Source organism: Typopeltis vanoorti, chromosome 11 (genome assembly GCF_054136105.1).
Source record: "Typopeltis vanoorti isolate ZY-2024b chromosome 11, IOZ_Tvanoo_1.0, whole genome shotgun sequence".
Lineage (NCBI taxonomy): Eukaryota > Metazoa > Arthropoda > Arachnida > Uropygi > Thelyphonidae > Typopeltis > Typopeltis vanoorti.
The window spans coordinates 27,714,965-27,729,740 of NC_143559.1; the positions used below are offsets into that span (position 1 = coordinate 27,714,965).

A 14,776-nucleotide genomic window follows, 5' to 3' on the forward strand; every position below is an offset into this window, starting at 1 on the left:
TTCCTCCTAAGTTTGTCATAATCAGCTACCTTGTTGTTCCACACATACTCTTTCTTGAGAGAATATTCCTAATGTTTTATACGAGGGTGATCTGAAAAGTTCTCGACCTCAACAATAGATGGCAACACTATTGGTAAGATTTTTTTTTCTAAGTTGATACATCTGTCATAAGCATCCATGTGAAATTACAAGTCATTATATCAAGTAGTTTGTTTTATACAGCTGTCTGAAGCAAAAGTATTGTCTGTATCCCTTTAAATGGATAAAATTGAGTATCGTGCGGTTATAAAATTCTTTGTATAAGAAGATTTAACACTAAAAGAAATTCATTCGAAGTTCATAAAAGTTTATGGGCATTCGTCTCCTTCGTTTTCGACCATTAAGAAATGGGCTGCCGAGTTTAAACGTGGCCATACGAGCCTTGAAGATGATCCACATGAAGGACGTCCAAAAAGTAACACCACCAGAAATCATTGATCAAGTGCACGATATGGTATTGGATGACCAGCGAGTCAAAGGTATTTTATGACTGGCGTGAAATTGCTGAGACTATAGACATTTCAAAAGAACATGAAGGATATATTTTGTATGAAAAATTGCAAATGAAAAAGCTTTGCGCAAGATGGGTGCCACGCTTGCTCACAGCAGATCAAAAATGCCCTCGCATGAGAATCTCTGAACAGTGCTTGGAGCTTTTTAATTAGAATAAACTGATTTTGTGCTTCAATTTATTACTATGGATGAGACTTGGATTCACCACTACACATCAGAATTCAAACAGTGGACAGAAGCCGGTTGTTCAGCACCAAAAAATAGAAAGTTGGTTCATTCTCGTAGACAGGCTTATACGTTAGTTATGCATTATTAAATCACTTAAGGAATTGAACAACGTAGATACGAATATAAATTAAATTACACTTTAATAAATATTTCTGATATTTCGGCAACGTCACGTTGCCATCTTCAAAAGGAACTTGCAAAAAAAGGCACGTGCACGTAGGCACTACAACACAGTAACTGAGAATAAAGAGATGAAGCTATAGTTCTCCTAAAAGTGCTGATGGTGCCCTCTAGCAGGCTAAGTAGATGTTCTTGGCCGTTGGGCTGAAGGTCTGCTGACGTAAGCCTCCCAAATTTGGGACAGTTGCATACAGCCAAATTTGTTGAGGTTTGGAGAGTTTCTTAGGGCTGAGGCTGATTCCATAAATAGTCTTTCGAATTTGTATTTGCTACGGTGTATTACTGTAGCTTTCTTCCACCTTATTCTGTGGTGTGTATCCAGAGCATGGTCTGCAAGACCAGAATGGCTGTATTTGTGAAAACGGATGTAGTCCTTGTGTTCAGAAATTCTGATATTCGCTGTTTTCTGTCTGTTTGGCCAAAGTAAGACAGTTTACAGCTCCAAGGGACCTGGTATACACCAAGTAGGTTTAGGGGAAGTGGTTGGTCTTTAGTGGAGCAGATAAGGGATGCCAATTTTCTGTATGACCTGTGACAGGAGGTCAGGTCATGTTTTTTTAAGATTTTGATCATTTTTTCCGAGGTGCCTTGGATGTAGGGAATGGTGATGGATTTAGAGTAATCCTTGTTGTGGAGGGGGGGGCCTCTGGTTTTTAGGTTTTAATATGTTTTGGATTTTTTTTGTGGGGGGGGGGGGTAGCCATTGGCTGAGAAAGTGTTGAGGATGTGATTTAGTTCAGTGTTTAGGGCCATGTCGTTAGAACAGATACGTTTAGTCCTCAAACCCGTTTAGTTGCTCAAACACAACCCAAATCTCAACAAAATGATGGCCTGACCATTTCAAGAATGTGGAGGACCCATCTACAACCTGTATAACAACCTAAACTAGCTATAGAAAAATCCCACTATAAGAAGACAACCTGGTGAAGTGTTTGTAACATTCAACAGCAACTGAAATAAATCATATAACAATCAGAACTATCCAGAAGAATATTAATACATGAAGACTTTAGCAGTTTATTGTAGTTGTATTTATTTATTTATTTTTTATTATTTATTTATTTTTATTTTATTATTATTTTTTTTTTATCGCTGCAGGTCAGGCTAGGGAAAAGGATTAATTAACTATGTAGATTTAGTTTACCAGTATACAAGGCATGAGCATGGAGCTTGGTTCCTTATACACTTGTATTCTTCCGATACAGGGGTCGAAACGTCAAGTTTTATTTTATTAGTAATTAATAAAATAATCTGTTCAACACGTGTGTTTTTGTGTCTGTAAATTTACAAATATGAGTGTATGGTTCTACATATGCTTTCATTATATCATACAAATTTAGTGTTCTAAGAAAGCCAAAAAAAGAAAGTAAGATATAAGAATGATGTTAGAAAGAGAATCAGTGTATAAAAGCAACTAAACAGAAGTCATGGGAAGACTTTATTTCTATTTTTATGACCAAATGTTATTCTTACCCATGAAAGGTTATTGCTAACGTATAGTACATTTTATAATGTGGGTGGGTTAAGGATTTTTCATCTATTTTTATCAATTTTATATATTCTTTTAATTTATTTTTTTAAATAAATTAAAACTTGGTAAATAATATACAGGATAAATATAACAAAGACACCAAACTGTTCTGAAAGCTATTGAAAAATGCTTAGAAATGAAGGTGAGAGTACAGCAATAGGAATCAGAGGTAATAAAGGTGACATGAAAACTGAAGACAAGGATATTTCAGATGTCTGGAGTAATTCCTTTGAAGGGTTGCTAAATGAAACAAGAAGTGAAAGAATGGGGAAAGAAATTGTTCAGTAGGAATGAATCAGAAGTGCATATCAGTGCTTGATGTAAAAAAGCCAGATTACATATTTGATGAGAAATGCTCAAATATGGAAATATAAACGTTTTTACAGTCGGTGCACTGTGTAATTTAGAATGCCTGGTCAGAATATCCAATTCCAGAAGATTGGAGTAGAGCTCTCATAGCATCTATCTATACAAAGGGAAAGATAGATGCTATGAGAGCATCTATCTATATTTCTCTTTATATAGATGGATGCAATGAGAGAGCATAGCATCTGTCTCTCTATCTAGAGAGTATTCTGTCTGTTTTCTCTGATATTCTCTAATTTAAGTAATGGCTATAGCCTTATTATAATCTTTTTTTTTTAATCTTTATATTTTAGTTTTATTCTTGTTCCATTGATTGTTTTCCTATTGTAGCCATTCTTTATGAATTTGCATATTATTTGAAACTCAATTTTTTAGTTCCTGCTCATTACAGCAAATAAATTGGAGCATCTGAGCATTGTTAGAGCTCTGTTTCTTACAAGGTGCTAATCATACTTAATTTTTGTGTTGGACAGTGGTATGTGTCTGTGTGTATTATTGCCCCATGTTGTAGGTGTATGGTGGGCAGTGAAGGGTAGATAGCTGGAGAAGACATGTGACAAGTGTATCCAGAAAAGGAAGTATGTTATTGTTTTCTATTTCAGTGGTGAATTGGATAAATCTGAGTTGTTTGTTTAAGTGATTTATGAAGAGATGAAGTGAAAAATCAGAAAAGTGGTATTGAAGAGACAGAAGTGCTTGACAGTGAGATTGAATGGGAATGCAAGAGGTACAGGGAAATGGGGGGAGGAGCACGGGTGGACAGGGAGACATGGCATAGGGAGAGTGGATGTTGAAAGTGGCACTGAATGTATGTATGAAGATGGAGTATATTGTGATGTAGGTGAGGAAGTTGAGACTGAGTGGACATATGTGGTTAGTGGCGATAAAGGTGATTGGGCAAGGACAAGTGTGGTGGAGAAATCACAACCAACATAAGCATAGGTATAGGCCTAAAATGAACTACTGTGTTTATTTACAAATGCCAGAAGTATCAGAAATAAGGGAGATGAAATTATTGCACTGAGTGAGTTTATTTTCCCCAAAATCATTGGAATAAGTGAAACATGGTTGAATGTAGATGATATTCTTACGGGAATAGAAATGGATGGATACATTATTTTTTGCGAGGATAGAAATGACAAGAAGGGGGGGGGGGGGTGCTGATAATAGCAGGGAAATTATGTCCACATACAGTAGACATGAAAGAGGGAAATAGTGACAGTGGTTATGAGGCAGTGTGGTGTAATATGGAGATTGACAGGAAGACATATTTAATTGGATGTTGCTATAGTCCAGGGAATGTAGAGGGTAGTGATGAAGAAATGCATAAACAACTTGGATTAGTGAACAAAGGAAGAGTAATTATTATGGGTGATTTTAATTATGGCATTATAGAGATTAAAATGAAGAGTTAGCATTTGAGAATAAGGAAAATGAATTTCTCAAGTTCTTGAGAGATAACTATCTCAGGCAGCATGTAAAGTAGGGCACACAAGGATCAAAAGTTTTACATCTGATAATTTCTTCAGAGGATTTAATGTGAGTGGGGTTTCATATTTTTCTCCAGTTGGTGAGAGTGATCATGAAGTGATCACCTGGGCTGTGGCTAGCAATATGCAGACTTCTGTGAGAAAAATGATATATGTAGAATTATAAGGCTGGTGGTTATGAGAATCCTAGGAGACAACTTAGAAATCTAGCATGGAATGAGGAGTTGAGCAGTAAGGAAATAAATGCTGCTTGGGAACTAACAAAGAAATACATACCAGCATCAATGTGTGAATGTATTCCGAAGGCCAAAAGACTGAGTAAAGTAGGTGTAAAATGGATGAATGAGGGGACTTAAGCATGACATCTGGAAGAAAAAGGTACTCTGGAGATGGTACAGAATGGATAATGGTAATAACCAGTTACATGAAAAGTATAAATAACAAGCCAGGAGAGTGACTCAATTAGTAAAGAAAACAAAAGTGCAGTATGAGCAGAAATTGGTAAATCAGGCAAAGTAAAATCCTAGAGAGTTTTTTAGATATGTAGCAAGTAGAAGGAAGAATGATCATTGTAAGATGATGTTAATGGATGAAAAATGGTAGAATGATAGCTGCTGCAGAAGACATTGTTGAAGTACGCAGTGATCAGTTTATAAGGGTGTTTCATCATGATCAGGGTGAAATCATGAGGAACGTAAGTGTAGAGGACATATTGGAGAGGATTGCAAGTGAGCAGGAGGTATTTGAAGAAATAAATAACCTTGATGTCCCTAAGGATTTGATGACATATCACCACCCGTCTTAAGAGAAGATGTTCCAGAGAATTGGCAGTAGCACTGGCATGCCTGTTTAATAAGTCTTTCAACAGCACAGGTTCCAAGGGAGTGGGAAAGAAGGTAAAATTGTTCCACTGCATAAAGGTGGTGATAAGGCTGTGGCTTCATATTCCTATAATAATGGCAATCTGTATATCTGGAGTTGTGGTGAAGGTACTGGAGAGATTGGTAAGAAGTAGAATACAGAAACGGATTGATAACACCAGTTTGTTAAAGGGAGATCATGTTTTACTGACTTACTGGTGTACTATAGCAAAGTGACAAATACCTTGGATAGGGGAAATGTATGTGCAGTGATATACTTGGATTTTGCAAAAGATTTTTGATAGCCTGCCACACGACAAGCTATTAAATAAATTGAAACAGATGGGATTGGATAACAGACTTCTGAGTTGGATCAGTGACTGCTATCAGATAGGTATCAGAAAGTTGTATATGGGGTGCAGTATCCCTTCAGGATACTGCACCCCCATATACAACTTTCTGATACCTATCTGATCACTAGGAAGTTCACTAGTGGTGTACCACAACGATCAGTTTTAGGACCATTGTTGTTCAATTTGTATGTTAATGATATTGAGATGGGTGCAACTAGTGATATGCAGCTGTTTGCAGATGATGCAAAATTGGGAAGAGTAATACACAGTCAAGCAGATGTTATGGCCTTACAGGAGGACTTGAATAGATTGCATGAATGGGCAGGTAAGTGTAACTATCAGTTCAATGTTGCAAAGTGTAAGATTTTGAGATTTGGTAAACAGTGATGGGATGCAAAGTATACACTTGGTGGGGAAACTTTAAAGGGAGTAGAGATGATGACAGATTTTGGAGTGGTGGTTGTGGTGGAGAAGGATCTGAAATTTAAGGGCCACACTGCACAAGTTGTGAAGACATCACATCGGATAATGGCAATGATTCAGAGGAGTCTGATATGCAGAAATAAAGAGGTCATGATGCCATTGTATAAGGCCTCGATCAGTCCTCATATGTATTATTGTGCACAGATTTGGTCAGTGGGTTTTCATGGTGATGAGGATATGTTGGAACAGGTTCCAGAGAAGATTCACAAAGGTGATCAGTTGTCTTTGGAATGTGAAATACGAGGAAAGATTGAGAGAATGTAAATTGCAAAGCCTCCTGAATAGGAGGAAGTGTGTGTGTGGGGGGGGGGATATGATTGAGTCATATAATCTAGTTAGGGGTTGTTATAATTATTATTATTATAACAACCTGAACTGAACATCTGAACTCCATGGCCTCAGGAACTCATCATGGGAGGCACACACTATTGCACACATTACTCATCCAACGTGCTTTAAACTGATTCAATATGTATACACCCACAACGAATACTCAGGCAATGCATTCCGCTCTCCATGCAAAGGACCTACTCCTCACTCCTCTGCTCACACCTTCCTTATACAGTTTCTAGTGATGGCCTCTTGTTCCATTCCCCTCTCTCATTCTATGAAAAATCTCTTCCATGTCGACCCGATAACAATATTCTGTAATCTTGTTCTCACTAATCTCCAATATGTTAACCTCAGCTCCTGATATATAGATTGGCCTATAATTTGTAACCACAGCCTTATCACCACATTTATGTTGTTGAAAAAGTTTGCCTTCTTTCCACTCTTTGGGACCTGTGCTCTTGTAACACTGTTATTAAGCAGGCATGCCAGTGCTATTTCCAACTCCTTGGAACATTCCCTTAAGATATGTGGTAATATGTCTTTAAATCCTATTGCCTTATTGACATCAAGCTTATTTAATTCCTCATATACCTCCTTCTTGCTCACAAGCCATCTTCTCCTATTTCCTCAGAAGTTAAACTTCACATGATTTCACCCTGATGAGGATGAAACACGCTTATAAATCATTCACTGACAACCCCAACTATGTCCTCTGTAGCAGTTGCTATTCCACCATCTTTCTTCTTTCATTAACATCATTTTACCATAATCATTCTTCCTTCTACTTGCCACATATCTGAAAAACTTTCTAGCTTTTTTCTTGGTCTGATTTTCTAGTTTCTGCTCACTTGATTCACCTTCCTAGCCTACTCATACAGTTGATTGTTACCATTATTCATATTTATTGCCTTCACAGCCTTCTGTAAAATTTCATTCTTAATTTCTTTATTCATCCATTTGATACCTACTTTATTCAGTCTTTTGACCTTCAGAATATATTTGCAAATCAATGTTGTTGAATATTTTTTTGCCAATTCCCATGCAGCATTTATCTTCCTCCCACTTAATTCCTCATTTCATGCTATAGCTCCAAGCCATCTCATAAAGCTACTCACAGTCACTAGCCTCTTGTAGCTACACATATATCCTTTAATCACAGAAGTCTTCATATAGTTGGCCACCACCACCCAGGTGATCATCACCTTGTGGTCATTCTCACCAGGTGAAAATGTGATATCTCACTCACAATCACATTCTCTGATCAAATAATTAGATCTAAGAATCAATCCTCATATGCCCTTCCTTATATACTGCTTAAGATAGTTATCTCTCAAAAACTTAAGAAATTCATTTTCCTTATACTCAAATGCTGTTACTTCATTCCAGTCTAAATTATCATAATTAAAATCACTCATAACAATCATCCTTCTTTTGTTCACTAACCCAAGTTGATGAAACATTTCTTTATCACCACCCTCCACATTCCCTGGCCTATAGCAGCATTCAACCATTGCTACTATTTCCTCTCACATTTCCACTTTGTGTGATCATAATTCATCTGGTACCATCAGCTATGTGCAGGTGAATAAACTTAATCATTGCAAAAAATTTCATCTCCCTATTCATGCCTTTATGCTGGAATGTGATGCTATGACTGATCCATTTCCTTAACAGAAATCAAACAGTTATTTAATATTATTCATTTTTCTTTCCTCCAAATTTTCCCAGAACATTGGTTGTTATGAAAGTGTGCTAATGTCTTAAAGAATTCCTTTATTTTTCCTACTGGTACTTACAGTGTTTCTCTAGGTGATGTTGCATTTTTCATTCCAATCTATATTACCATAATTAAAATCATGCATAATGCTCAATCACTAATCCAAGTTACTTATACATTTCGTCATCACTGCCCTTCACATTCCCTGGGCTATAGCAACATCCAACTAAATATCTCTTCTGTCAACCTCTTCACACCATACTGCATCAAAACCATTGTCACTTTTTCTCTCTTGCATCTCCTGCTTACCTGGATATAATTCTCCTGCTATCAACAGCACTTTCCTTCTCTTTTGTCCTTTCTATCCTTGCATGATGTTTCATCCCATTTCTATTCATTTCAGGAGGTATTCTCATCCAGCCACATGTCACTTATTCCAAATATTTTGGATGAATAAACTTATCCCAATGTGTTGGAGCAAGTACAAATTCAACCTATTTCAAAAAAGGGAGATAAAAGTCTGCTATCAAACTATTGACCAATCACCATCACCTCATGCTTTCAACATAATTAATGGAGAACATCATCAACAGTCGACTTCACTTCTCCACTACCTAGAGGTCCACCATTTAATCGGTGATCACTAACATGGATTACTCCAATCTAGATCTGCAACTGACTCCTGTCTTCATCACCCAACACTGTATACATGCCGTGGAAAAGAGAAACATGTATTTGTTTCTCTTTTCCACGGCAAAGCAAATTGCCTGCCTTTGGCCTACCTGCCAACTTCTATAATCAGATAGCCAGTTTTCTATATCTCTCTCTCTCTGGTCATTCATCACATGTCATGGTGATACTTACTATCTTTAAGCTCTGTCACCATTCTCAGTCACCCTTACCTATCCACAGCTTTGCTGATGATGATACACTCCATTCATCCTACTCTTTTGACAAACCATGTAGCTCAGATATTTCAAATTTCAACCTTATCTGCAAGCAATTCCTTAAGCAACTTCTCCATACATCCTTAAGTGAGTCAAGGATAACTGGTCATCTTCAATGTTGCCAGTCATGTCTTGTGTCTTACAAAAGGGATCTCATTGCTCTTTCCCTTACCCTTAGTAATGCACAAATCACCAAATAAGAGTAGATTTCTCTCTCTCTCTCTCTCTCTCTCTCTCTCCCCCCCTCCCTCCTCTTGGACTGACATTTACCTCCTGGCATAAACATAACATCTTAAGCAGAAAATAAACTAGGTATTATTTTTGGCTTAAGATGCTATTTTCATCCACTCAGCAGCTAGCTCTGTACAAATCTCAAATTCACCTATTATTAGAATACTGCTCACATTTTGGGTGGTGCACCTAAAATTCTCGTCACTGTCTAGAAGAGAACAATTCAGCTCACGGACTCACTTTAGCCTCTGTATCACACACTGTTTCAATTCTTGTCTCTTCTGCACGTACTTCCAATCTGGAATTAGTGGAGAAATCTGAAGAGAAAAACCATTTTACTATGACACTTTGCAAATGAATATAATAATTGCTGTATGCTAGATGATCAGCTATTAAGGCCATAAATGTTGGTGAAGAAGATATGAACCTTTTTTTCCATTAATTTTTCTTATTATTGATGTTTATTATTTTTTAGGATATTTCTTGAATCTTTATTGTTGTTTTTTTATATTTTTATATTGCTGGTAATGGATAAGAATTTATTAAGCAGCACAATCATGCAATGTCTGCAGTTGATGCTAAATTAGTGAGAGTAATGGAAGAGAGTTTTGATGTGATGTTACTTCAAGTAGATTTCACTAAACTGGTGCTGTTGTCAGATAAGGGTGGGATGCCACTTCAGTGATGTTTCATCACTGAAGTGGCATCTGACAACATCTGAAGTGGGATGATGACAACAACTGTTGTCATCATCAGATCCTTCAAAGGATTCATATATTAAAATTTTTCTTCTCTGCTTATTTTTTAAAATCTCCTTAGTAACTGATATGTTTCTGTCATAGTCCTTCTTTTCTGTTGATCAACCAAATTTTGTAAAGCATAAACCTTCAGTCTATCTTTAAACAGAGCATTCTTCCACAGACCTGCCACTATCTTGATCATTCATCTCTGAATCCTTTATCACTTCCTTCCAAGAAAACCCATGTAACCAAATCTGAGCCTAGTCTGTGTGTAGTTATATCAGTATTATAAAGAAGGATAATAACTTCATTATCCTTACTTCTCAATGTGTTTTTCAACATCCAAATGACCCTTTGTGCTATTTTCCCAGTTTTGCATTATTATTATTATTATTATTAAGAGAGACCTCCAGGGAGTCAGAGACTCATCGAGGGAGGCTACATACTACATGCACCAGCTATCATACTTATTCTTGAATTCAGTCACGCTGCTTGCAACATCCAAAGGCAATCCATTCCAATCACACACCACCCTCTGAGAGAAAAATCTAGCCCTCACCCTGTTCTTTGCAGCCTTCATTCTCAGCTTCCAAGGATGCCCTCTCATCCTTTTCCCACCCTCCATTAATTGAAAAAATTCCATTAATTGAAATTCTGTATAACCCTTTCAGAAGTTTGTAAGTCTCAATCATATCACCCTTCTTTCTCCTGTTTGCTAGTGTCTGCAGTCTACAAATTCTCAATCTGTCTTCATAATCAGTATTCTACAATCCTGATATCATTTCTAACACTCTCCTTTGTACTCTCTCTCTCTCCAATATATCAGCATCGCAACGGAAACCAGGAGGTCAGACCTGTGCACAATAGTCCAAGTGAGGTCTTATTAAGGCCTTGTAAAGAGGCAAAATAACATTCTTATCTTTACATGTGAACATTCATTTCAGCATCGCAATTATCTTTTGAGTTGTATTTGCAATTTTTGCCACATGGCCCCTGAACTTCAACTTCCTATCTATTAACACTCCAAGATCCCTAGCCCCATCAGTTTCTTCTAGCCTAATTCCACCAATATAATACGACATTGGATACCTAGTCACACCGAAGTGAATGACTTTACATTTACTGACATTGAACTGACACCCATTTTCCCATGCCCACAATTCCAACCTATTCAAATCATTCTGCAATTACTGCATATCAGCAGCATTCCTGATTACTTTACCTATCTTTGCATCATCAGCAAATAGCTGTATGTCACTTGTCAAATCCTTCCCAATATCATTAATGTACAGATTTGAATAACAGTGGACCAAGCACTGATCCTTATGGTACACCACTTGTTATTTATTTATTTATTTTTAATCTTTGTACTGATTATGGGCAGTACTACTCTTACATCACGTCCAGACTTGATATAGGCTTAAGCCTTTACAAGTGTTTTACCCTATACCTGTCTAGTTATCATTGTAGTCGTTCTCTGGTGGCAATGCCATGCCACCAGTGTGCCCTGTAGGGCCCTCAAGGAAAAAACTTTTATATCCTTCTGCGTAAGCCCAAGCTGTTTTAAGTCCTTATAACTATCTGCGCTCCATATGCCATGTAAAGAGATGGTGGCGCTGGTAAACCTCAGAGTTGCCCCATGCTTCTCCCGTATCTTACTAACTAGATCTTAAAAAAGTGTTATCTTAAACCTTGCAGACTCAGATCCCCCCCGTATACCACTTTTTGATATCTGTCAGTCAGCCGTCCTCTTATCCATGCTAATATTGTATAACCCAAACCCATTTTCTCCAATTTATGCAACAGTCTACCTGTTGTATTCTGTCAAAAGCCTTAGCAAAATCCAAAAGTATCATGGTGTATCCATTCCCCTTGTCTAGTTCAGTGGTAACATTGTTATAGAATGTGAGCAAATTGCTGAAACATGCTCACATTATGTCTCTTGAGCTTCAACTCCCTGTCCATCATCACATCCAAATCCATAGCTTCAATTTTTTGCAATGTGGCCCAGTAAGTGCAATAGCGTTTAAGACCCTTCAATTTGTAATCTTCAGTCCAAAGTACATAATCTTACTCTTTTATCACACTAAATTGTTAACCATTATTCTTTGTCCACAATGCCATTCTGTTTAAATCTTCTTGTACAGATGGTTAGCTAAATTATTATTTTTATTTTATTTTATCATTTTTTATATAAGCATCTCCATGGAGTCAGGAGACTCATCACAGAAGATCCATTATTCACACAACACCTGTCATACCTCTTCTTAAACTTATTTACTGACAAAGCATACACAACCACTCTAGCAACTCATTTCATCCATTCACCACCCTTCAAGCAAAAAAGCGTAGTCCTAACACCCTTGCTAACCACACTCTTACACAGCTTCCATGGGTGATCCCCTTGTTGTTTTTCTTCCTGCCATGTACTGAAAACAAGCTTTCAGTGCCAATACTATAAAACCCCTTTAATAACTTATATGTTTCTATCATATCTCCTGTTTTTCTCCAGTCAGCTAGTGTTTGGATACCAGAGATCTTCAATCTGTTCTCACAGAGAGCATTCCATAGACTTTCCAGAAGCTTCATCACTCACCTCTGAATCCTCTTCACCACCTTTATCCCCCGCAGAAACCATGTGACTGGATCTGTGCAGTAGTCTAAATGTGGCCTTATTAAAGCTTTATAATGGGGAATAATAACCTCCATATTCCTGCTTGTTAGTGTATTCTTCAACAACCATATAATCTGTTGTGCTATTTTGGCTACCTTTGCAATATGCCCACTAAACTTCAGTTTCCTGTCCTAATCACCCCCCCCCCCAAGTCCCTAGCCTCATCAGTTTCCTACAGCTTGGTTCTATCAATATAGAACCCAGCTTGTGATCTTTTCTTCCCAAAGTGCATCACCTTACACTAAGCCACATAAAACTGGTAGACATTAACCTTTGCCCATACTGTCACACTTCCCAGTTAGCATCAACAGCAGACAACTGAATATTTCCTGTCAAATCATTTCCAATATCACTTATTTACAAATTAAACAACAGAGGACTAAGAACTGTGGTACACCAATAGTCACCTTCCTTCTCCTGGACTCAATTCCTCTATAAACCACTCTTGTGGAATCAGTACTATTTGCAATGTGCTGCAGGGACATTTCTTTTTTCTGTAGATTTGGAAGTCTGTGTATCTTATGGAGATATTATTATTATTATTATTTGACACCTCCAGGGAGTCCAAAGACTCATCGAGGGAGAGTGTGCCAACAGCATCGAACGATTGTCCCCTTCCGACTACTAACCGCGCTCAAACTTACTTAACTGAGCCATTAGTAGCAGAGGCTCTACCAATCGACCAACCTTTACCGTTTCTTTGAGCTTCTTTGAAAGATCAAAACATGAAGATATTTTTTTGGCAAGTAAGTTAGTGACATATTATGATTTGGTTTCTTGTAGGATTTTGGGTAGAATATCTGCCAATGCACATTAAGTTCAAGGATCTCATCTCCTTCCTTGATGTTTACAAATGTACCTTGTTTATATAATATTTCTCGTTTTGGATAAACCAGCAGAACTAGTAGCATTTCTATCTACCAAATGACTGCATCACTTTCCTAAGAACAAGAAGTCAGGATTAACAGTATGCTTAATAACCTTTCTTACAGCCATCATAGGTGGCCAAGTCACTATCATGTCTATTCTCAACATTTTAGAGGAATGGGTTCAATTTCCACAGTAATATGAATGTTTGTGAAAGTCTTTAGGTATTGCATGTATTGCTGAGACCATATATTGGGATTGATATTAAGAAGAAAAAAAAAGTCAGTGGACAAAAACAGAACTATTGTAGTAATTTTATTTTAACAGACTATTAGAAGAATCTTGTGAAATCTTACACGACTTTTGTAATCCATGTAATGCATGTTAAAAAGAGCGCATGTTTATTTCTGAGTTTGATAAATTACTTTTTAATATTCCAAAATCATCTCAGTATTGTGTAATAATTTTTATTATCATAATTTGTTCCTTTTTCTTATTCATGTTCTCAGTAATTATTTACTTATCCTTGCTTTTCAATTAGCACAATCTAAATCCTACACAACTGATTTAATTAATTGTTAAATTAATTTTAACTATTCCCTCTAGCATATCTTGACTTATTACAATTTATGTTTAAGTAAATGATAGGTTTCCCCTGTAATTAGAAATGATTATTTTTAGTTTTACAATTTTTTATTTCATTTTTAATTAAGTATAAAATGATAATTTTTTAGCCATCCTTAATCTCTTAAATACATCAGTAATTTAAATCTGTTAAATGTATTTTTTTGTTGTTGCAGTATTATTTCTTCAATAATCATTCTTTTTCCCCTAGTATTGGAATTTTAGGAAAAAACAGAAGTGACTTTGATGATGACTTTCAACCCAATGAATAACATCTGTTTTTGCAAAACTTTCTTCATTTCATTATATTTAGAAACATTAATATCTATTTCAGTAGCACTTTAAAAAAATGTAATACATTTATCATTGTATTAGTTTTCTGATAGATACATAAAAGTTTTATAATCTGTTTTTTTTAGAATATGGAAAGTTCCTTTTTTAAGCAAAATAGCAGTTTTTTTTTTTTTTTTTTTTTAATAAAGTTGAGGAATTATCAACCAGAGATATAGCAGAACTACTATATTCTTTGGTTATTTCACATTATGTAATAAACAGTTCGGTGAACCCTGTATTATTGAAATCTCAGTTAACTAAATATAT

General features: G+C 36.4%; 1 protein-coding gene across 7 annotated transcripts in view; it reads left to right on the forward strand.

Annotated features, from left to right (window-relative positions):
• LOC150101398 (protein phosphatase 1 regulatory subunit 36) overlaps positions 1–14,587 on the forward strand; it is a 237,822-nt gene extending 223,235 nt beyond the window's left edge. For all 7 annotated transcript variants that reach the window (XM_090400614.1, XM_090400617.1, XM_090400618.1 and 4 more), the window contains one exon: positions 14,388–14,587. In XM_090400614.1, the coding sequence (XP_090256740.1) occupies positions 14,388–14,448 (61 nt within the window). In that variant the 3' untranslated portion in view covers positions 14,449–14,587. The remainder of the gene's footprint in view (positions 1–14,387) is intronic.
• The last annotated feature ends 189 nt before the right edge of the window (positions 14,588–14,776 follow it).